Genomic DNA, 21,773 nt, shown 5'->3' with positions numbered 1-21,773 from the left:
TGTACCTAAAATAGTGCATTTGTCTGGAAAGCTTTCAGAAATGATCGCCAAGATTAGTTCTGTGCCTGATATCCTCAAAGAGATTATCGAAGATGACAAGAGGCAACATGACAAACCTGCAAAACCCACACGGGAGCAAATAAATGAAGGAGAGTTCAAGGAGAAAGCAGAGAAATTCATTAATGATATGCAGAAAGGAATTTGTGAGCTAAAAAATGAAGTGAAAGAAATCAACCAAACAGCTGACAGAATATCAAATCGATTGAGTTGAATCTGACAAAATGAAAAAGTATGAACTGCTGAGACACAACTTGTAACTGGATCCACATGACAGTTTTGAATGATTTCAACATTTCATTGTCCTACAACAATATTGTTAACATTGCCAAAAGCTAGAAATAACAAAACATAATAAAATGTACACAAATGTATAATTGTCTTTTTTCTGCTTTACTATGTAAGTGATGGTACATGCTGTATCTTGCAGCTACTCCAGCACCTGAAACCGCCAACAAAACACCAAACGTGAGCGGGGCCAAAAACAAACCCACTAGTGCTGTGATTCCTGCAGCTGCTGCTATTACTGTTCCTGACAAACTGCCCAACATTGTTTAACCTATTATCTAATAAACGCTGCATTGCAGATCAGTTTTTATGCCAACTTGCAGGCCCTTTGCTTAACTTCCTTTTATCTGCTGCTCAAATGTACATCATTGCTTGGAACATTGTATTCTAACATCCTGAGCCAATTGGAATCTGCTCTTTTGGAATCTGTTGTTTTATAAAGACCACCTATTATGCAAAATCCACTTTTACATGGTGTTTGGACATAAATATGTTGGCAGTGTGTGAACAGAACCACACTAGAATTATAAAAATCCACCCACTAATTTTTTCTATCACTATTAAACCAAAACAGTCTACAAACATAATAGAACAGAATATTTAAGTGCTAGTATAAATTGGTCAGGTGCTGGAGAAAAAGGTCTGTCCCTTTGAAAATTGCTAAACACTCAGCTTTTCGGTTTGAGACATGGAGGTCATTCCCCCATCTGGGAAAAGTCCAGGAAAAGGTCTGTGATAGTGATTTTGAACCTCCTTGGGATGGCTTCTGGAGGGCGCACAAGTTAGAACTAGTGAGTTTGGGTATATTGGTGCAGCGCCAGTTGTCATTTTGTAGGCAAGCATCAGTACCTTTAATTTGATGCAAAAGGCTACTGGTAGTCAGTGTAACCTGATGAGGAGAGGAGTAACATGAGCTTTTTTTGGCTCATTGAAGACCACTCTCACTGCTGCATTCTGGAACAACTGCAAAGGCTTGATAGTACATGCAGGAAATCCCGCCAAGAGAGCATTACAATAGTCCAGTCCGGAGAGAACATGAACTTGGACAAGAAGTTGTGTGGCTTGCTCTGAAAGGAAGGGTCTAAATCTAAATCTGCAGAAAAATCTGTTGTAGCAATATGATCTGTGAAGCTCAAATGATGATTGATCACAACTCCTAGGTTTCTGGCAGTCCTGGAAGGAGTAATGGTTGATCAGCCCAGCTGTATAGAGAAGTTGTGATGAAACGATGGGTTAGCTGGAACCACCAGGAGTTCTGTCTTACTAAGGTTGAGCTGAAGGTGATGGTTATTAATCCAGCTAGAAATGTCGCTCAGACAGGCTGAAATGCGAGCAGCTACCGTCGGATCATCTGGTTGGAATGAGAAGTAGCGATAGCAGTGATAAGAAAAGTCATGGTTCTCAATGACAGATCCTAATGATGACATGTAGATGGAGAAGAGAAGTGGTCCAAGCACTGAGCCTTGAGGAACACCAGTAGCAAGAATATTTTATTAAGTATTTTAAAGAAAATGTGCCTCAAAATGTACCAAAATTAGTTTCCCTGATAGCACAAGTACATCAAAAAGAGACTTCTATTTGAAGTCTGCATTTACATCTGCAAGAGGTTTCCCATCAGATGTCATAGACGTTTATTAGATTTTAGATATTTATCTTTAAGATGTTTATTATATAAATATAATTATACAATGTAAAACTGACACCTTAAAAACATCTGTTTGTACACAGCAGATGCTTTCCAGATCACGATAGATCATAGCTTGATCAAGATAGATCATATATTTTTAAAATCCACATAGTCACTTAAGATAACCGAATCTGACAACCCCCGAGTGAACTTTAGTCCGAGTCTCCCCATTAAATCTCATTTCATAAAAAGAGAAACAAAAATAAAGATAAATAAAATATTACACTGTCTACACTGAAATTAATGTGATGTGAATAGAGCTCATAATGATCAGTGATACTGTATACACTGGATGGCAGGTGCTCTTTTCAATAATAGGACAAATGGATTCATAATTTCTTTATTAAACTGAATAGTGGTTAAATTTACAATGGGTGCACATCACAGCTCAGTCACCAACAAGACACCCTGCAGATCACAAAAACCAGTATGTGTTCACTCCTAAAAGGAATGGAAGAATAAATGAAAAAGAACTGCAGCCAAGTATGTGCAACTCTCTTCATGGTTTGCCACATCTCTTTATTTCAGTTCATGTAAAGAGCCTTACAGAAATGACACTGACAGTGTATAAATAAAATGAGTGAATAGGAAGACAGTGTACAAAACCAAAACAGCTTAGAACATACTTACCTAGACCTTTCCTGGTAAAAATCATAAAAAAGGCAATTTGGAAGCCTTCTGTAATTGTGTCATAAGACACTCCTCTGCTCAGCACGTTCACACAGCATGTTTTTAAAAGAGAGGAATTTTCACTCATTGTTAGCATACGGAAATGTTGGCATTCTTTTTGGAAAAAGATGGGTGATCCGAGGTATGTATCCATCACCCAGATTGAAATCATGATAAAGCTAAAATAGGTCAAGAAGCACATAACCCAACAAAAAAAAAAAAGCCCCTATGCGTGATTACGTTTATATTTTCTGAATTATCTTAAGACTGCCCCTTCACTTTTTCCCATAAAATCCACTTCAATTACAGAAAAGTCCCTTAGAAGCAGATCAATAAACAACGAACGTGGAGCCAACCAACATCAATGGAAAAGGGGGAGGAGTCTCAGTGGAGCAGCTTTGTGCATCCTGCTGTCCACTCTGGCTCATGATCATAGTCACGGTGCTCACCCATAGAGTCTGTGACAGTCACATACTGGAGGACATGGGGGGGGTCAGGGGGACATGCAAGGACAAGCTTAGCTTAGGTGCTCTCGCTGCTCTCCAGAGACTGCATTTTGACCATGTGGTCAGGTTTTCCTCCAGCGGAGTAATGCTCCCACATCTGCAGGTAGAGTCTCTCCAGGTCCATGGTGTATTGTTTGGTGTTGAAGAGCGGGCTGCAGATGCGCTGCTTCCACACGCGGGCGCGGACCTTCTTCAGGCTGAGCGGAACCAAGGAAGAACAGTTTCAAAGATCTTAAACGTGTCTTGATTTGAAAGTGGAAAATTACAAGAACAACTTACAATTCCATCTCAGTGCCCAGCTTCACAGCCACATCTTCATACTCCTGACGACTCTGGGCGATGAGCTCAGGACAGCCAAGACATGTGAGCTGAGAGGCAGCCACACGAGAAGCCAGCGTCTCTCCTACAGAAATCACAGTGTTTACCAATTTGTTCTTTTCTGGCTAGTAAAATTATGATCATGGATAAAAACTGGTAAGCTATTCCTTAACAAATATTTAATAAAGTGTATCATTATTATGGTTTCTTAAAGTTTTGGAGAGTTGTAATGAAGACCTGAGTTTCTCTTTTAGTGGATATTACTTCAGTAAAAAAAAAAATAAAGAATTTAACTGGTCATAGCTTCTGGAGATAAATGGCGCAAACACTGGACAAGGATAACGTTTTATATTTTATTACTCTGAGTTCAGTTATCTGAATAAACCACTAACCAGAACAACACTAACAGTTATGCTTACAAATCACACTAATACGAAACAGGTTGATAAGTGATGCACTGAATTAATTAATAATTAAGCGACACATTTTCTTGTTTACTGTTCTTATGTTGCTTAATGGATGCATTACATGCAAACTAAATTTTTCATGTTTTTTATTGTTTTATTGTTGTTTTTTAATCATCAGCTCTCCATTAAACTTACGAAGCCAGAATGGAATGCATTTTCTTTCTCTTCGTATTTTTATATCAATATAGGACAAGATCATTCTATTTAAATCAATGTGATAAACGAGTTTGGTAAAAAGTGGTTGATTATATTACATATTTTTCGGACTAAAAGTCGCAGCTGAGTATAAGTTGCATCAGTCCAAAAAGACATCATGATGAGGATAAAAACATAAGTCGCACTGGACTACAAGTCGCACTTATTTAGAACCAAGAGAAAACATTACCGTCTACAGCCACGAGAGGGCGCTGTATGCTGCTTAGACTACAGGAGCACTGTGCAGCATCTCTGGCAGCATAGAGCGCCCTCTCGCTGCTATAGACGGTAATGTTTTCTCTTGATTAATTTTTAGTTCATTTCTCTTTGTTCATGTCAAATTAATTTTGATAAATAAGTCGCACCTGACTATAACCAAACTATGAAAAAAAAGTGCGACTTATAGTCCGGAAAATACGGTACTTACAGTGTTCACCATGTAATTCAGAATCAGTAACAGACTACAGTAATCGGCCCAGCACTGCTAGGTGATGTTCAGCATGTGCTCCTGGCTTGTATTACCTGGCATAGTAACCATGGGGGTACCAGCCCACAGCACATCCATGCCTGTGGTGTGTCCGTTACAGAGCGGCGTGTCCAGGCACACATCAGCCAGCTGTCCACGTCTCACATGCTCCTCTTTGGGAGCCACGGGGGAGAAGATGATGCGGGAGGCAGGCAGGCCCAGGTTCTGAGCGTACTGTTGGATATTGGGTTCACCCACAGCTGGGAAGCGCAGCAGCCAAAGCACACTGTTTGGCACACGCTTCAGGATCTACAGAACCGACAGCACAGACCATCAGTTTCACAATGAGTACATGCTGTTACTTTCAATGAATTGATTAAAAAATGAATGACTTAAGACGTCAATGGGGACCAATGCAATGGTTTCGTCTGTTTGCCAGAAGAAAGAACTTCATATGGGTTTAGAACAACATGAGGATGAATAAATGATCATTTTTTATGTTTGGATGAACTAGTGTTGCTTTTGTCAACAAAAATTATGGATAAATATCATCATCAGCAAACCTTAATCATGTGACGAAAACAAGAGGAGATGCAACGTAAATGATGGTCATGTGACGACTATAATTACATGTATAATGCAATATTGTTGATTAATTAAAATGAGCCTAAATGTGGTTTACAAAATATAAACTACGCTAAAATGTCTCTTCATTTTCGTTGACCAAAATGAGGCGAAACAAGATGTTATAACGTTATTTCATCTTGCTCAGTCGCATTGTTATTTTGCAGTATTTCTGTTTCCTGTGTCTCACTTCAGGGGCTGCATCAGGTCGCACTTCCTCAAGCCCCACTCATGGCATTACTTAGAAGATGACAACAAACAAAGTTAATTCTGACACAGAGAAAGGGACCAATGTGAGTACTTCTAACATGTTTGGCTGGTAAAATAAAATGTTATAAATTTCAAATCAGAGCGTCTTCGGTGTCTGGAATGGATGTATTCTTGAGTCTATAAAGGTAACAATAATATATTAAGATAACCTTGTTTGAAATAGAGTTGTTCCGATTCCGATACTAGTATCGGAAATATCTCCGATACCACAACAAATTCTGGCATCGGCGAGTACATGAACCCATATACCGATCCGATACCATTTTCAAGACCTAGTTATGAACGCTAGCTTTGCCTAACCGCTGCACGGTTCTTCTTTGCTGCTCAGAATGCATTGCAAACACAGGACGTTGTGCTGTAATGCCACAAGCAACCCCTGTGTAGAGCAGCGAAGAAGAAATGAAAACGCGTTAGCAGCACTGATCTATATATGACTGGATCGCTCATCGCGTTCTAAACTGCCAACAGACAGTGAAGCCGCTTCTATATTATAGATCAGTGGTTAGCAGTATGTCCGCTGTTTAGCAGTATTTCAGACTGGACCAACCAGACAGTAAAACGGCGACTAGGGACCAAGACGGTGCTGAAAATTTTAAAATGTGATGATACCAGCGTCTCTGTAGAACCGGTAGTAAGTTTGAGTATATTCGTTACCCGCAGCTGCGTTCAGTCGCTTCCGTGTTAGTCTAAGCGCAGGGCTCCAGACTGTAGCCGAATATATATACTAGTGTCTGTGAATATTAAACTGCAAAATACTATTTAAATATTACTCCTGCAAAGTCTACATCTCTGTGGGAGACGGGCGCAGATGCACGGGAGCTCGCTGTTTTGTGGCCTCTGCCATTTGTCACTATATGAGGACCTGAACGCATAAACAGTCACTTCATGAGAATATAACGTTTCATTTGAGAAAACTCATTTCATAAACACAGACACTCAAAGATCTTCATGGCGAGTAAATTGACAATATATTAAGCTACTGTTGTAGCCTACAGTAGATTTAGCTACGTCTCTATGTAGTAATAATACGTCTCTATTAATAATAATAATTATGCCTAGATGGTTGCTTGTTTTTTACTTGTTTTGTTGTAAAGAGATTATCTGATTAATATAGAATTTTTTATATTCCTAGACTTATTTGTTGCAGTTTTTTATACACTAATATTGTAAAACTAAAATACTAAAATACCTTTTTTAGTTTGCGGTGTTAGATTTTTGGCTGCATTTGAAGTTCTTTTTCGCTTAAGAAATTAAATAATATTACTGTCAAATTCATGTCAGATAATAAAAATACTGTAATAAATACAGTAGTTAACCATGTATTTGTTCATGTTTTATCAAGGGATAAGTCTGGAGCACACCATAAAATAATTCTAGAAATTTACACAGGGCTAGTAGTATATACAGCTGTATATACAGATACACACCCAGGTATCGGATCAGTACTCGGTATCGGCCGATACCCTGAGCCCAGGTATCGGAATCGGTATCGGGAAGAGAAAAAGGGTATCGGAACATCTCTAGTTTGAAATGGGTTTGTATTAAAGAAAATGTTGGTTTAGTCTATACTGCTAGGTACTTATACTATACTGACTGGGTTAAATAGAATTGCATTATTAAAAAGAGACTAAAATACAATTTTCATTGACTAAAACTAGACTAAATATCATCAGTTTCCGTTGACTAAAACTAGCCGAAAATAATCATGGATAATTCTCACTTAAATGCTCAGACTTTAAGTTGACTGACACTTGTCTGGACTAAAAAGAGTATGACCGTGACTAAAACCAATAAAAACTAAAATGACAGCTTCACACAAAGACTAGACTAAAACTAAAATTAAAACAGGCCACCAAAAAACAACACTAGGATGAAGTATCCCCTTAAAGCACGAGTTTGCCCAGCTTTGAACTAGTATAATGTCAGTAGTTTATGTAAATGAACTGTGTACTCTTTCTCTGCGTTACCCAGACATCATCATTTGTTTGTCAGCAAAAGTCTAACGAAATGATCATCATCATCATCATCATCATCATCCGGCAGACTTCTGACAGATACATGGGTTTGTTCAAATCAAGTAAATAAAATCAGTTTTAAAGCCCATCTTGGTGAATGAAGGAATGAATTATATTTTTAAATCTTACATTGGCCCACATCTGCAGGGTGGGAGGGTCAATCTTATAGAGCTGGTTGAAGTTGCAATACACAATCGAGTCTTCAGGGAGGCCATACTGCGAGCGGGTGGTCACCACGATTGTTCTGGGAACTTCTTCTCCTGTTGCTGCCTTGTTGTTGATCTAAATGGACAGATTAAAGAACAGATGAGTCAATAGTTAAGGTATTGAAAAGACAAGCAAGTGCCTTAAAACTGTCGCCCATCCCTAGAAGCCTTTTAACTTCTCTGCCACCAAGTTTGTGCCACCTACAGCAGTGTGAAGGCACCAAGTGTAGGCAAAAATGGCTATTACACATCCTGTCTCAGCCAGTTTATGTGTGCCATACCTGCAAGGCTACAGTCCCAGATACTATAACCTCCTCCACTGTAAACATCTGAAAAACAACAACATGTGGTAATATTCTGACTCTGCCGACTATCAAATTGTCTTTTTGACAGATCTTCGAGATGATCAAAGGAGGAAACTGATCGGAAGTCATTAGAATCGTTTCACACCCCCAAAAGGAAAATTAAGTCTCTCATCTGCAAATACAAATGGCACAAGAGCAAGACAGCCAAGATCAACCTTCACACCGCTAAATTTCCATAATTACACATGGTCAATTTGGCCATGACAGAGCTGTCACTGACAACAGAAGACAATATTCAGAATTTGATCATTGATCAGAAATTTATTGTGAGGGCGATTCACTTTAACCTAATATTTCCAGTTACTAGAAACAATGAAAACAGCTTGCATATGTCTGAATTGTATCTTGTAAACCAATTATTCAACGGAATATCCATTTATACATGCACTTGTCCAAACAAAATTAAAAGAAATCGAAAACAGTGTGCATGTAACCCTCTTTTTCAGAATGAGGTCTTAATCATAAAAATGATGTGCATGTAAATGAGGTCAACTACCCACCGATCCGTCATGCTACGAAAGATGGACAGGACTAAATCCTAATGAGAACCCAATTTTCAAAGCAGTGAAGTTAGTGAAATTGCAGTGGAGTCAGATCAACACTGATGGCCTGCGATGGGCCGTACCTGAGTTGTGGCCAGGCCGTTGCTGACCGTAAAGCCGTTGATGGTGACCTGGATCTGGCCCTGGTTGATCATGTTAATGATGGCCTCAGCGGCCGTGTTCATAGGGATGATGGGCATGTCAGCTGACTCTTGACCATCACATTCCATCTGGACGTAGTGGAATGAGAAACAAACATTAGCATCTCTGTTTAACAGGGCATTGGAACGTTTTAAAGCAGTGATTTCTTCACGAACCTTCACAATTTTGATATCCGGCAGGCTTTCCAGGAAGGCTTTCAGATCGATGCCATTCAGTACAATGCGGTTGTCGAAAATATGGCCATTTGACTTGAAGTCTATCACCGCTTTTTTCTATTGGGTAAAAAGAAAAAACATGAGCCTCATTCTCGGTTAGAGATTTTTTTTAAATGTGATTAGAGACTCAAACTAACCTTGAGGTGAGGGAACATATTGGCATGATCTCCAATGAAGAAAGTGTTCGGCATGTAGGCCAGTTTCTCAGAGTACTGCTCTGCAACCTCAAAAGGAGACGTCTCTTTATCAGTGATAATGTAGTCCATGAACGGTGCTCCACTGGTGCCTGGGTATCCAAGCCACATGGCCTAGGGTAGATTGGAAAAATAAATTATTCAACTAGATCTTTATATTTTATCTTAAGTATATGCTACCATTTAAAATTTCAGTGGGATAATATTACGATAATTAAGCCTGGAGTAATGGCCTTTATGAAGATTCAGCTTTGCATCAAGGAAATTAAATGTTTAAACCTATTCAAAGAGAAAACAGCTATTTTCAATTGTAATTATGACATGCAATGCTACTGTTCCACCTGTTTCTAAAGTGAAGTGACATTCAACCAAGTATGGTGACCCATACTCAGAATTTGTGCTCTGCTTTTAACCCATTCAAAGTGCACACACACAGAGCAGTGAACACACACACACACACACACACACACACACCCAGAGCAGTGGGCATCCATTTATGCTGAAACATCATTAATGGTTTCCTGAACTTACATTTCTAAATATGGCCCAGGTCTCTCCTTCAACACGTTTACACGTTTTATCAGCCACTGGGTAAAAATAGCCAAAATAAAACTAAATAAACAAGTTCCAACCTGAATGGGTGCAGGGTGCAAGGCGAACAGCTCATTGCGCGCTCCTTTAGTATAGCCATTCATGTTGACCAGGATGTGGACTCCATCTTGCTGGATCCTGTCAGCTGCTTTTCCATTGCAAGGGATCTATGAGCACATGACACGATGAAACCAAGATAGACCTCCAAATGGAGGAGGATGATGATATACCTAAAATAAACTTGTGATATGTACATGTATACTCACCTGTGAGAGGTCAATGAAGTGATTAGCCTCTGCCATGACTTTAACTCTGAAGTTGGTGCTGTCATCAGGGCTCAGAGCATAGCAAAACACCTGTGAACAATATAACAGTATGAAATCACCAGCTCACCACGATCTATACATAACTACTGCATTACGGTCTCATCACCTCAAACTTCTCAGAGTTGTGCATGCCAGGGATGGACTGCATCAAGTGGGAAGTGGGATGGTTGCCAAAATCAGAGCTAATGTAACCCACACGCAAACGGCCTCCACTGGCCTTCAAGTCCTTTGGATGCTCATAGGCAGGCTTATGAAGAGCATTGATCTACAGAACAAGCAAAGTATTATGCTGTAGCTTATGAACTAAATAGGTATAGGAACTACTTTTTTTTGACCGAAACCAAGGTATAAATCAGAAAATGTAGCAGAATGGGCCTGTATAAGCATGTTTAAGGTAATACACACACCTTATCCAGACACAAGTTGCCATGTCTCTCTGCAATTGCTTTGCGGAAACCGTGAGAGAGGGGATAGAGCATGCTGTGATGGGGATGCACAGATGGCAGGCGGTTCTTCTCCAGCTGATCAGCCACAATGCTCACCAGCTTCTTCATGCGCTCATCGTAGTCAGTCCAGTCACATACAATCTGAGGACCAGAGCACAATATGACACCACACAAAGATTCCCACCAGAGTGTGCAGCGAAAACATGCACATTCAAGACATTAAGGTACCTGCAGACAGTGAGCCAGGTTACAGTAAGCATCAGGGAAGTCAGGCTTGAGCTTCAGGGCGGTGCGGTAAGATGCAATCGCTTCAGGAATGTTCCCAGAATCCTTCAAGAGGAGAGCGATGTCATTTGAATCCAAATTAACACTGAAAACAACTGGAAGGAAGTGAATTCTCTAGATTCATACCTTGTGTATTGAAGCCAAGTTACTGTGAGCATCTGCAAAAGCGGGGTTGATCTGAATGGCTCGAGTGTAGCACTGCAGCGCTCCCTGAACATCCTGCATCTCTTTCAGAGTGTTGCCCATGTTAGAGTAGGCATCAGCAAATGTGGGGCTGATTCTGCTCAGTGGTTGACAACAAACACACAGTGAGACTTTGAAAGACACCAACACAAAATGACATCAGACTGCAGAGCTAGAAACAAGAACACACCTGATTGCCTCCTTATAGTGCATGAGAGCTTCCTGAAGTTTCCCCTGCTGTTGCAGGACACTTGCGAGGTTTGAATGGGCAGCAGCAAATTCAGGGAACACCTTTCCAACAAATAAAACCAAAATTTAAGGCAGGATTCTAAATCTCTCACTTGAAAGTTTTTTTAAACATGTATACGAATATGGATTTTCAGCAGCCGTCATTAGTCCCCTCACCTCCAGTGCTTTCCTGTAAAGCTGCACAGCCTCCTCAATGTTGCCCTGCTCGCGCTTGATGTTGGCCAGATTGTTTAGGGAGTCGGCGTGAGTCGGGCACAGACGCAGCGCAGTGTTGTAACACTCCTCAGCTTCAGAAACCTAAATGTAAACATGCAAGTTAGCAGCCAATAAAGCTCTTGATTCTAAAGGTTGTCCAGTGAATTTTAACAGGCAAAACCCAGCCATTTCAACATGAATTCATGAGGTTGGGAATTTCTTGCAAGGGCAAAAGACTTCCCAACAGTGTGAAGTTGTAGTGGGTGGGGGGGGGGGGTAATTTTTTGTCTGCAAAATTGCATTAATGTGAACACACCTTAGGGTAATGACGATAGTGGATTTTGCCGATACGGATAGCTAGGTTGGATCACACTGGTACCGATTAATTAACAGATAGTTTTTAAAATGCATACCTAACAAAAAAATTTTGCTTTATTTAAAAAAAAAAACCGTACTGATTCATACTAGTAGTAGTACTAATAATAAAAGTATTAATAATAGTAAATGTCGAAATTACCACAAAATCCATTTTATTTTTTCCTAAATTCCATTTTATTTGTTTCCCAATTCTGTTATTTCCACCTTGTTATTTTTCTGGTTATCAAATCAAGTCACGAAACATTTCATTTATCTTTTAATTACTGTAAACTAAGCAAACTTTTTTGGCAAACAAAGGGGATTTACAATTAAAAAGAAAACATGGAAGAAATGTTGTGTGATTATTTCTTAAATCAAATAATGTTCGTTTCATTTTAGTAGTTCATTCTACGGTTCATTCTACTGAACAACAGGCCAGACTTTTATTTTGACGGGTTGCCGTGAATACCTTTACAGTTCTGTGTATGTGATATGATGCTAGTTTTACTCAAATCAAACGTTCAGAAGCTCATGAAAGCTCTCTCAGAGCAGTTCTGGAGATGTTGTTCATGTGTTTACGTCCTCATTTAGAGAGACGTCAGAAGCTGAAATCACCGCGTGCGTCACACGCGCTTCAATATGTGTGCAATAAATGAAACTACACATCTGCGCCATTCATTAGTCACGAAGAACATAGTTACAGATACTAGTCCATATCGCATTTTGATTTAAGTCTAATGACCTACTTTTGATTAATTCATTCAAAATTAGACCAATTCCGTGACATTCTGCGTTTAACAGTGAATTTTGTTTTTATGACTGGATTCCGCAATTCTGTCCTCTTTTTCCTCATCACGGAAATCACAGGGCACTACAATTACACCAGCACAATGTAGACTCTCACACTTTATCTGCTTCTATTCTTGAACACGTAATGATTATCTAATCAAAATAAAACAGCAGCGCTAAGCACGTTCAACTCGAGCAGCGGTCTAAAACAGTTTATTAATTCACCAAACGGACACAAGTTTACTTCAAGAATGAACAATGAGGCATAGATAAGTTTGAAGTTCAGTGTTTAAAAAACGGAGCAAACAGAAAGAACGATTTATATCACAGCTCTATAAATGAAGCATACAGACTTTCGTAGAGCCACAGAAAGACAAACGTTTCGATGGAAATGCTCAATATAATCTGGTTAAAAATTCAATAAGATGAAGACAAAGGCATAATTAAAAAACATAAACGTAGGTTCTTACACTGCCCTTCTCCTTCAGAGCATTAGCAAGATTGCAGTATGCATCAGGAAAGTGTGGCTGCAGCTCAATGGCACGACGGTAGGTGTCTATGGCCAGGTCAATCAAACCCTGCTCATAGTACACGCACGCCAGGTTTCCATGGACCACAGCATGGTTAGGGCTCAAGCTGAGGGCACGCAGATAACCAGCAACCGCTCTGCAAGGGGAAAACCACATGTATCAGATTGTCTGAAAAAGGCTGAGGCAAAACGTAATGGCAGAGGTCGTAACCATTCACCTGTCAAAGATACGAGCCTCTTTCAGAACATTGCCCAAATTGATGTAAGCATCCAAAAAGTTTGGGTCCAGTGTCACTGCCTGTAAATCCATTGAACAGACCATGTGAACATCATACTCATTCATCATCACTGTCCAAAGTGGGATTGTCATCTACAACCAACCTTCTCAAAATGATGTATGGCCAGCCAGATCTCCCCCTGAGCATTGAACACGCAGCCCAGGTTACTCCAGGCCACGGCAAAGTTTGGCTGAGTTTCAATTGCTTTCAGGTAACAAGCCTTCAAAAGGTTAACAGTAAAAAAAAAAAACAGGAGGAAGAGGAGGTAGAGAGAAGAACAGAGTAGATAGAGAAAGGATTGTAAAAGTAAAGAAAAGATCAAATAAAAAGGAAGAAAGAACAAAAAGGAAGAAAGAAAATGAGTTAGTATCCATTCTCACAAAAAGCAAAAAGTGAGTCTACAACATGGGCTCGCGTGCGCGAAATTCTGCTGCGCAAAGCTGCACACTTTTCCTACGCTGCGCAAATCCAACCAACACCTATACTCCGACTTACATTCTTCAGTTATGCAGTTTCTAATCAACTTTTAAATGAACTAAAATTAAGACTAAAAAACAAACACGTGGAGTGCAGAGAAGTCAGCTTGAGATCATTAACAGTTACATTAGTTACATAATCTCAGTAAATTACACAACCTTAAATGCAAGTGCGGCGTGCAGGTGGAGGTCCCTGTAATGCGAGCGCAAAAAGCCACGCAGGCAACCCACACAGTGGTCTCCGCTTGCGCCGTTCCCGCTAGCGCCCGTATTCGCCTGCGCCAACTCCATCTCAGGGAGCAGACAGCAGACCTGGAGCGTTTCGACTCCCCACCAGTCTGGCACACACAAAACTATGAAACCCTCTTCCCTTTTGGGCCTTCAACTGGACTGAGTTCCCACGGCCAATTCCATTCATATCTTAAGGGGTTAACTGTTGGAGAGTTAGCACTACTTAAGGGTCATTGCCATTGGTGTCATGTTTAAGGCTGCACAGCCACTGGGTGCCATGCTAGCAGGGAGGGCGTGCAGGTCTGCAACCTGCCGGCCAGAGGTCGAGGGGAGGGGAAGAACGTTCGCGCGTGTCTTTTGGTCGTGGTTTTGACGCTGCGCAGCCCTTGCGTCGCTGTAGACTCACAGCGCATCATCTGCTCAGCAGAACGCTGCAACTCCAAATAAAGGAGAAAAAATAAATCATAATACAAATGAACAGGAAAAAAATTATCAACAAGTAAGAGAGTTAGAGGGTTCTTACTGTGATTTCATTTGCTAACAACATTAAATCCATTTCTCTTTTTAATTACTTGGGCACTACACTTTTCTTTCGCTTTCATTAAATCTATCTTGCTTTTTTGTTCTTCAAAGGAAGCCACAAGACAGAAGAACTCAGGCATTGGAGTAAGGTGTTTTTCTTTCTGTTTTGTTACAAACCCGTTACCATATTTTTGGACTTTGTCTGGGGGGGCGGCCGCAGCTGGAAGAGGAGAAGACTGATGCTGCCCTAGTGTTCCTGTCCACCGGACCACACCTACGCAGGAACACTGTCACCCACCTGAAACCTTCTAAATAGCAATATCAGTTGTGGAAAAACCAAAAGAGACAAAATAAGAAAACAAGAGCGTTAGTAAAAGTTTGCAATCACGACATTTCATATGGATATCAAAACTTGTATTGACAAAGCAAAACAAGTAAAACGAAACCAAAAACAAAAAGGGAAAATAAATACAAAATGACCTAACATCAGTTTAAACCCATGCAATGAAAGGATTGTACGCTTTCAAAAACCAGAGTATGTTCACGAGGGGTCGAGATTGAAGAAAGGCTCTGAGATGATATTAACACATAAGTTCAAACTTTTCAATACCGTGTCACATTTTCAATTATATAGATAAAGGAGGGAGGCCAACTGGCTTGATCTTACCCAAATGAACTGATCACATTTGCTCTGGGAATATTATTAATAATCATAACATACAAGGGGGAAGAAATGTAATTGATGATTCTTTTGGTCTTTGTTTAGATGGTTTATACCTCGTTTGCTTTATCCTGTCCTGCCATCTTGACTCCTGGCCAATGGATATGGAAAAAAAGCCTGGGGTTTAAAGACTTCATAATCATCTAGAAGCCTCCACAGCTCTGAAATAAAGAGGTCATCGCTTGTGTCGCGCGAGTATAATTCTCGCTTTCTATCATGGTGTCTGACGCGTGCAGTGGAGTGCATAAAGCGATCTGTCTGCCTGGCACAGCCCAGGGCTGACACACAGTGTTGGAAAAACACAAACCCTCCCGAACCCTTGTAAGTCCCTAAAGACAGGAGGATGTGAAGTTGAACTGGGGGGGGGACGAAAGGCCAAAATGATACAGGCTCTACTCGAATGCACTATGGAGCCCTTACAAAGCATCTGTTGGCTTGACTGAGGGGTCAGGCAGACAGTTCGACGCGCGCACAATCCACAGGCCCTAAGCAAGCGCGCGGGGGTTAGGAGCGACAGAGTTGGTGGGGGGCCGCCGGCCCCTCGTACTCTTCCCCACCCCGCCCCCCTGAGGCACCAAATAAGAGGGCTTCTAACCAACAGGAAGAGAACTCTCTCTATAACATCAAGACAAACTCCCAAAGACCCACCGAAAACTCAAATAGCCACACTGCCTCAAAGGCTGCGTTTATTTTGGGCATTGTAATGCTGGGAAAGTAAATCCAAACTCACAGCCAAAGGGCCATGACTTTTTAACTTTTAAAGGGAATCAGTTGCTTCTAATAAGGCAAATGACCAGAAGGTACAAGGTTAGGGTTAGAAGCCATCTTATTTTTTGCACAGCAAAGACCACTGTCTTCATCAGTCCATTTATTTCTCCAAGACCGAGCCAGCGAAATCCCTCCAAGAGACTACAGGGAAGAAAGGCATGCCAAACTGCAGCATGTGTTTTTAGACCCCCATTTGGTGAGAGACAGAAGAGCCCAGCCTTTCTTCCTTTGTATGGGGGCAAGTGGGGACTGGCTGGGCCAGGATGAAGCAGTGTTTTAGACTGAAAGAAGCATTGGAGTGAGAGAGGAAAAAAGAAGAGGAGGAGGACAGAATGGGAGTGTCTGTAACCTAGTCATTCAAATGGACAAAAAATCTTTTTTAATAAAAGCTAGTTTGAGGGTAAAGGGGCCTTAACCTTGTTGAATAAAAAAAAAATTTGCTTTTGACTAGGTATGTGGGATGCAGGTGACCCGGGGGCTCTGGGTGCACTCTGCTCTAGTCGAATGCTGAGGCTAGACCCACAGGACAGTTAAGAGTGCTGATGTGGGGAAATAAAATGAGCAGCACACTCTTGAGTGCACTGACAAGAACTTACTAAATAAAAACAAGCCTAACACTCACTCCCAAAGTGCAAGAATGGCTAGGTGTCTGACGGGGGATTATGGTCTACAGCTATGATTTTTAAATTAAAAACAAAACAATAGATAAACGTGCAAGGGCCGACATGTTTAAACATACCTTTGCCTCTTCAAGGCGCCCAAGCGCCTTAAGCAGGTTACCCAAGTCACTGCGTACACAATACAGATCCTGTAACAAGAGACAGAAAAAATCATTAATTATCAACTACTACATACAAAATACAAAAGGGCTTGTTGACATAGAATATTTACAATACATTTAATATTTAATTGAATATTATAAATACTAGACTGTGATGATTTTAGTGCTCTCTTTATCCAGCCACTAAGGTTCAAACTATTTAAAACAGCTGATTCAAAACCCTGCAAAGATCCTGAATGACACAGCATGAAAGCACTGTGACTCTCTGGACGTTTTGAGGCTTAACTCACAGGATTGTACTGGAGAGCAGACACATATGCTTGAACGGCTCCCTCCATGTCCCCTGCTGCCACCAACGCTGCTGCCAGGTTGATGTATCCATCGATGAAGTCCGGTTTGAGACGGAGCGCGTGACGGTAGTGCTCGATGGCCTCCTGAAGTTGACCCCGTTCCTTGTAAACGTTGCCCAGGTTAGAGTAGGCCTCGGCCAGCATGGGGTTCTGCTTGATGGCCAGAGTGCTAAAGTGGGCAGACCTGCAGAATTTGAGAGATTGAAAATTAGGAAAATTGATAGAATGAGACTGACATATTCCCACCGTGTGCAAACAAACACACCCTTTATACAGTTCCCTTAAGAAACATGCTAAGTTAACATACTTGTTTATCTGAAAAACAAAGCTACAGTCAGTTATTCTACCAGAAAGAAAGTGTGTGTTCAGCCCACTCTCTGTCAGTTAACCCAATGGTGTTTCGTCACCCAGGGTTGCCAGCTGGTAAGGGTGGGAGAAAAAAAATTGATTCTCTGATGCATCTTCAGCTTGTTTCTATTTCCCGCATTTGCCATGTGTGCGGGCTTCATTGCAGTGATTTAGAATTTTGCTCAGTTTCTGCTGCGGTTAAATGCACTTGCATTTTCAGATACTTTTATATGAAATTGATGTACACACAGTCAGTTGTTTTCAGAGCAGGACAAAACATCTGATATCGAAATAGATCTGTGCATGAATGCAGCCTGTTAAAGCTGTCACCGTCTATGATCTCATCAGTAATAATCAAACGGCAAGAATGCGGAGGAAAAAAATAGGGATGTCCCGATCACGTTTTTTTGCCCTCGAGTCAGAGTCCGAGTCATTTGATTTTCAGTATCTGCCGATACAGAGTCCCGATCCGATACTTCTATAATAAATTAAAAAAAGAATAAAGAGCGAAAAAAACAGATCCAGGATGTTCAATAAATTTCATTTTGAAATATATTCAAATATAAAACAGCTATTTTAAATAGGCTAGTAAAAATCAGTCAGTCGTCCGTGAGGGGCTGATGCGCTGTTTTGTGTTTATTTTGATTATTAAAGTTTCATTTGATTGTCCGCCCGTAGCCGCCGCCTCCTTGCTGAAGATTATGAAGATTTAATTCATTACAGTGTCGTCAATCTGGCAACCTGCGTGTGTCAAGTCTGAGGAGGAGGGGCATGAAATACCCTCTCCAATATTTAGAATTTGGACTGCAATACCTAGTTCAACCACTAGCTGTCAATCCTACAAACAGCACCTTTAAAGAAATTTTCCAGGCGTTTTGCAATTCAATTTTTTATAGTGGATATGGACAAGCTGTCAAATAAAATGGTTTATTAGTGTAATAGTTAATGCCATGTTCTCACCGTTTCTGAATTTTCATAATAATGAGATTTTAGTTCTAGATTGAGCTTTCATAAAACTTTCAAAGACTATCAAAACACATTCTTTGGAATAACTGTACGTGCATACAGTAACCCTAAGAACATGGATTAACAAAGTATGGATTAATAAAAGGTCATCACCTTCATTACCAACATAAAAAAAATAGGACTTAAGGCAGGACTGAGAGCACATCTTAACAAAACCCCCAACTAATAGACCTTTAAAACCACTCCTTCATACCCTCAACTGCTCCCCGGGCGCCGCAGCATAAAAAATGGCTGCCCACTGCTCCGGGTGTGTGTTCACAGTGTGTGTGTGTGTTCACTGCTCTGTGTGTGTGCACTTCGGATGGGTTAAATGCAGAGCACAAATTCTGAGTATGGGTCACCATACTTGGCCGAATGTCACTTCACTTCACTCCACTTCCAAGAGGAGCAGTGAAGCAGACCCTCTCCATGAAGACCATCTCACCTGTCAAGTCTGCGGCACTGGAAGTGGATGGAGGACAGCAGCAGCAGTACACCAGTATTGTCCGGCTCCTGCCTCCACAGCTGCATACAGTGACGCTCAGCAGCCTCAAAATCTCCAGACTGATATTCACGGTGCGCCAGCTCTGCCAACCCTTGGAAGGAAAGCATACGTTTGGTTGGTTCTGGAGCACCAACGCAACCCAAAGGAGGGGAAAACAACATGTTAGAAGAAATGGAAATGAGGTCAAATGAAAATAAAAAAAAAGACTAAAAATATTTAAACTAAAATGTGGAAGCATTTTTATGAATATAAAATTGTCACTGAAAAAAATAGCACAGATGGTTCATGTAATGATGTCAGCACTTGTGATGTACTGCCGTCAAAAAATCAATAAAAAAAACTTGGATTCCTATTGATATAAAATGACTGAAATTAATAGATTTGAGGATTTAAAATCATTAGTGAATTGACTTTTGGCAAAAAAAAAAAGAAGAAAAAAAAAAGATATGAACCTCAAATTCAGATGTAAAGGAAAGAATCGAAATGCAAATGAAAAACAGAGACGAGTTTTGATATGAATGGGTATGATGTAATATGAAGGTGCTAAGGACAAATTAAACATATGTGTTCCAGAGTTAGACATAATTCGGAATTTAAGAAAAGGCTCCACTTTAAATTACAAAAGTCCGTCCAGAAGAGGCAGCCTTTTACACAAACACCTCACTCACCGTCCTAATAACGTCAGCTGGCTGCTATACCCACCTAGTCTTGATGAATGAGGGAAGAAAATACTACTTTAATTTCACTAGTGTTGCTGAAATAGTTGATTAGCTAACGTACATGTTAATAAACAAATGCCTAGAAATACCTTAAAAAAAACACTTGACGGTTTACTCATGACACGCATGCAAAGAGGCCAGTATTACAGAACTATTAAACTGGTCACAAAGAAACTGAACATTAAATCAATAAAAGCGGGAGCTGAGTTTGTTTATGTCGAGTCACGGTTCCCGTTAACAGTTAACGTTACCTGTGCTATCAGCCGCGGTCCCCACCGAGCTCGCCATCTCTCCTCCACTCTTCACCGAATCCTGATCGACGGCGGACAGTGTGGCGATTTACGAGGTGTACAATATAAAGGTCCCACACTTACTTGATAAACTTTAAAATTGAGATCGGATGTTATTGACAGAAACGCTGAGGTCTTCAGTAAACAGTCTGCTGCTAGGCTAACACGCTACAGGACAAATCTGCGGAATCTGGCGAGCCAAGAAAACACCTTTAATTAAGTATTTCCTCGGCGTTACTAGCTCAGAGAATATATAACTTAAAGTATTTAACCTTAAATCGAGATCGGTAGCAAAATAAGCGAATTTACATTCAATACTCTGACCACTGCAGTATATTTAGCTAACAATGGCTTTCCAGTCTCCACCGAAATGGCGGATGGAACCGGAACTTCTTTTTCTAGAAGAGGAAGGAGCAGGAATATTAAAAAAAGTAGATCCATAGAAAACAATTGCGTACTGTTTTTAAATAATTATTGCGTAAATCAAATTTGAACGGTTGTACGGTAGTGTATATATCATAAAAATAATAAAAGTTTAATAGTCTATATCCGTTGTCGTGTACTCTGAGAAGTATTTGGCTTTATGTGCTGTATCATTACGCCACTCGATTTAACATAACAGCGATCTGATGGAGTGTGGAAGCAGACTGAAAGAAGGACTCGAAATTTATTTAGAAAACAATAAAATAAAATGCAATTTACACTGAGAGATATTTTACAAAATAATTCAAGGAATGAATGCTATAGTTTTATTTTTCAGTACCTTATAATAACTAATTTGTGGGAGATGATATAAAAGAAAAGAGGGAAGGGACTATGTCATTTTGATCCGCACTCCAAACCAGTTGGTGGCGGAAATACACCATTGTGTTGTTTGTCAACCGCCAATAAAATCTCAAGAAGAAGAAGCATGCAGTTTAGGCGGGAACTGTCACACTAAACACCACAGAGTACTGTACATAAAGACAGTTGTTTTGTATTACAAGTTTTATTAAATGTTCTGGTTAAATATACAAATGTCGTATCATGTAATTAAATATCCACTCAGTTGCATACATTTCAATACAGAAATCTGAACATTGGACATAACCAATTTCTACATTTATGGTTTAATTATACTTAGAGATAAATGGTTTCACAGGGATTTTGGGGATCTTCTTTAAATACTTCACAAATCAGAAAATACGGTCAACAGACAGAAAATAAAATAATAATAATAAAAAATTTATTTAGTAATAAAATGTTATATAAATCAGATGGAGAATATGAACAAACCACTCTGTAAAAACCTTCAGAATATAGAAATAAAACTAGGAAGTTTTTTTTTTTTTACTGCAGTTGACATGGATTAAAATGCAATTTCTAGTTCTTTCTCTTTGTTCAAATATTGTTGGTTTTTCTTGTACATTCACTGATTATTTTATGACTGACATGGAGAATTGTTTTTTTTAGAAACAAAGAAACCAAAGTGAGTGTGCAGTCAGGAAACGAGAGTCACGTATGGAACAAAGGAAAGAGAAAACAAAAAGGAAGGTGAGGCTTGAAGTTGGATCTGGAGTGAGAAAAGGATCAGAGGAGAAGAA

The 21,773-nt window shown here is 40.1% G+C and overlaps 1 protein-coding gene across 5 annotated transcripts; it reads right to left on the bottom strand.

Moving 5' to 3' along the window:
• Positions 1 to 2,530: 2,530 nt before the first annotated feature.
• LOC132114036 (UDP-N-acetylglucosamine--peptide N-acetylglucosaminyltransferase 110 kDa subunit-like) lies at positions 2,531 to 20,582 on the bottom strand. 5 transcript variants are annotated; one of them, XM_059522152.1, is made up of 23 exons: positions 20,152 to 20,582; positions 19,122 to 19,302; positions 17,264 to 17,507; positions 16,932 to 17,000; positions 13,578 to 13,694; positions 13,415 to 13,494; positions 13,138 to 13,333; positions 11,483 to 11,623; positions 11,268 to 11,368; positions 11,021 to 11,174; positions 10,838 to 10,939; positions 10,571 to 10,750; positions 10,270 to 10,428; positions 10,104 to 10,193; positions 9,879 to 10,004; positions 9,190 to 9,360; positions 8,993 to 9,109; positions 8,759 to 8,905; positions 8,050 to 8,097; positions 7,692 to 7,844; positions 4,710 to 4,962; positions 3,487 to 3,610; positions 2,531 to 3,404 (listed from the first exon to the last, which is right to left on the bottom strand). In XM_059522152.1, the coding sequence occupies exons 1-23, from the start codon at positions 20,186 to 20,188 to the stop codon at positions 3,224 to 3,226; spliced, it is 3,171 nt and encodes a 1,056-aa protein (XP_059378135.1). In that variant the 5' UTR covers positions 20,189 to 20,582; the 3' UTR covers positions 2,531 to 3,223. The 5 variants fall into 5 exon arrangements, with proteins under 5 accessions (XP_059378135.1, XP_059378136.1, XP_059378137.1 ...); XM_059522153.1 differs by having other exon boundaries at positions 19,122 to 19,272; XM_059522154.1 differs by lacking the exon at positions 8,050 to 8,097.
• Positions 20,583 to 21,773: the final 1,191 nt, after the last annotated feature.

This window comes from Carassius carassius, chromosome 33, assembly GCF_963082965.1.
Source record: "Carassius carassius chromosome 33, fCarCar2.1, whole genome shotgun sequence".
NCBI classification, from domain to species: domain Eukaryota; kingdom Metazoa; phylum Chordata; class Actinopteri; order Cypriniformes; family Cyprinidae; genus Carassius; species Carassius carassius.
Note: the sequence above shows the minus strand (reverse complement) of the source record. Positions and strands in the feature narration are given on the sequence as shown.

Excerpts from the sequence above, each read along its gene's own strand:
- LOC132114036 (XM_059522152.1), bottom strand. The coding sequence starts at position 20,188 with ATGGCGAGCTCGGTGGGGACCGCGGCTGATAGCACAG. Across the intron at positions 11,175-11,267 it reads CACTATAAGGAGGCAATCAG|AATCAGCCCCACATTTGCTG; the intron begins GTGTGTTCTTGT and ends ACCACTGAGCAG. Across the intron at positions 9,361-9,878 it reads TGCACCCTGCACCCATTCAG|GCCATGTGGCTTGGATACCC; the intron begins GTTGGAACTTGT and ends AATCTACCCTAG.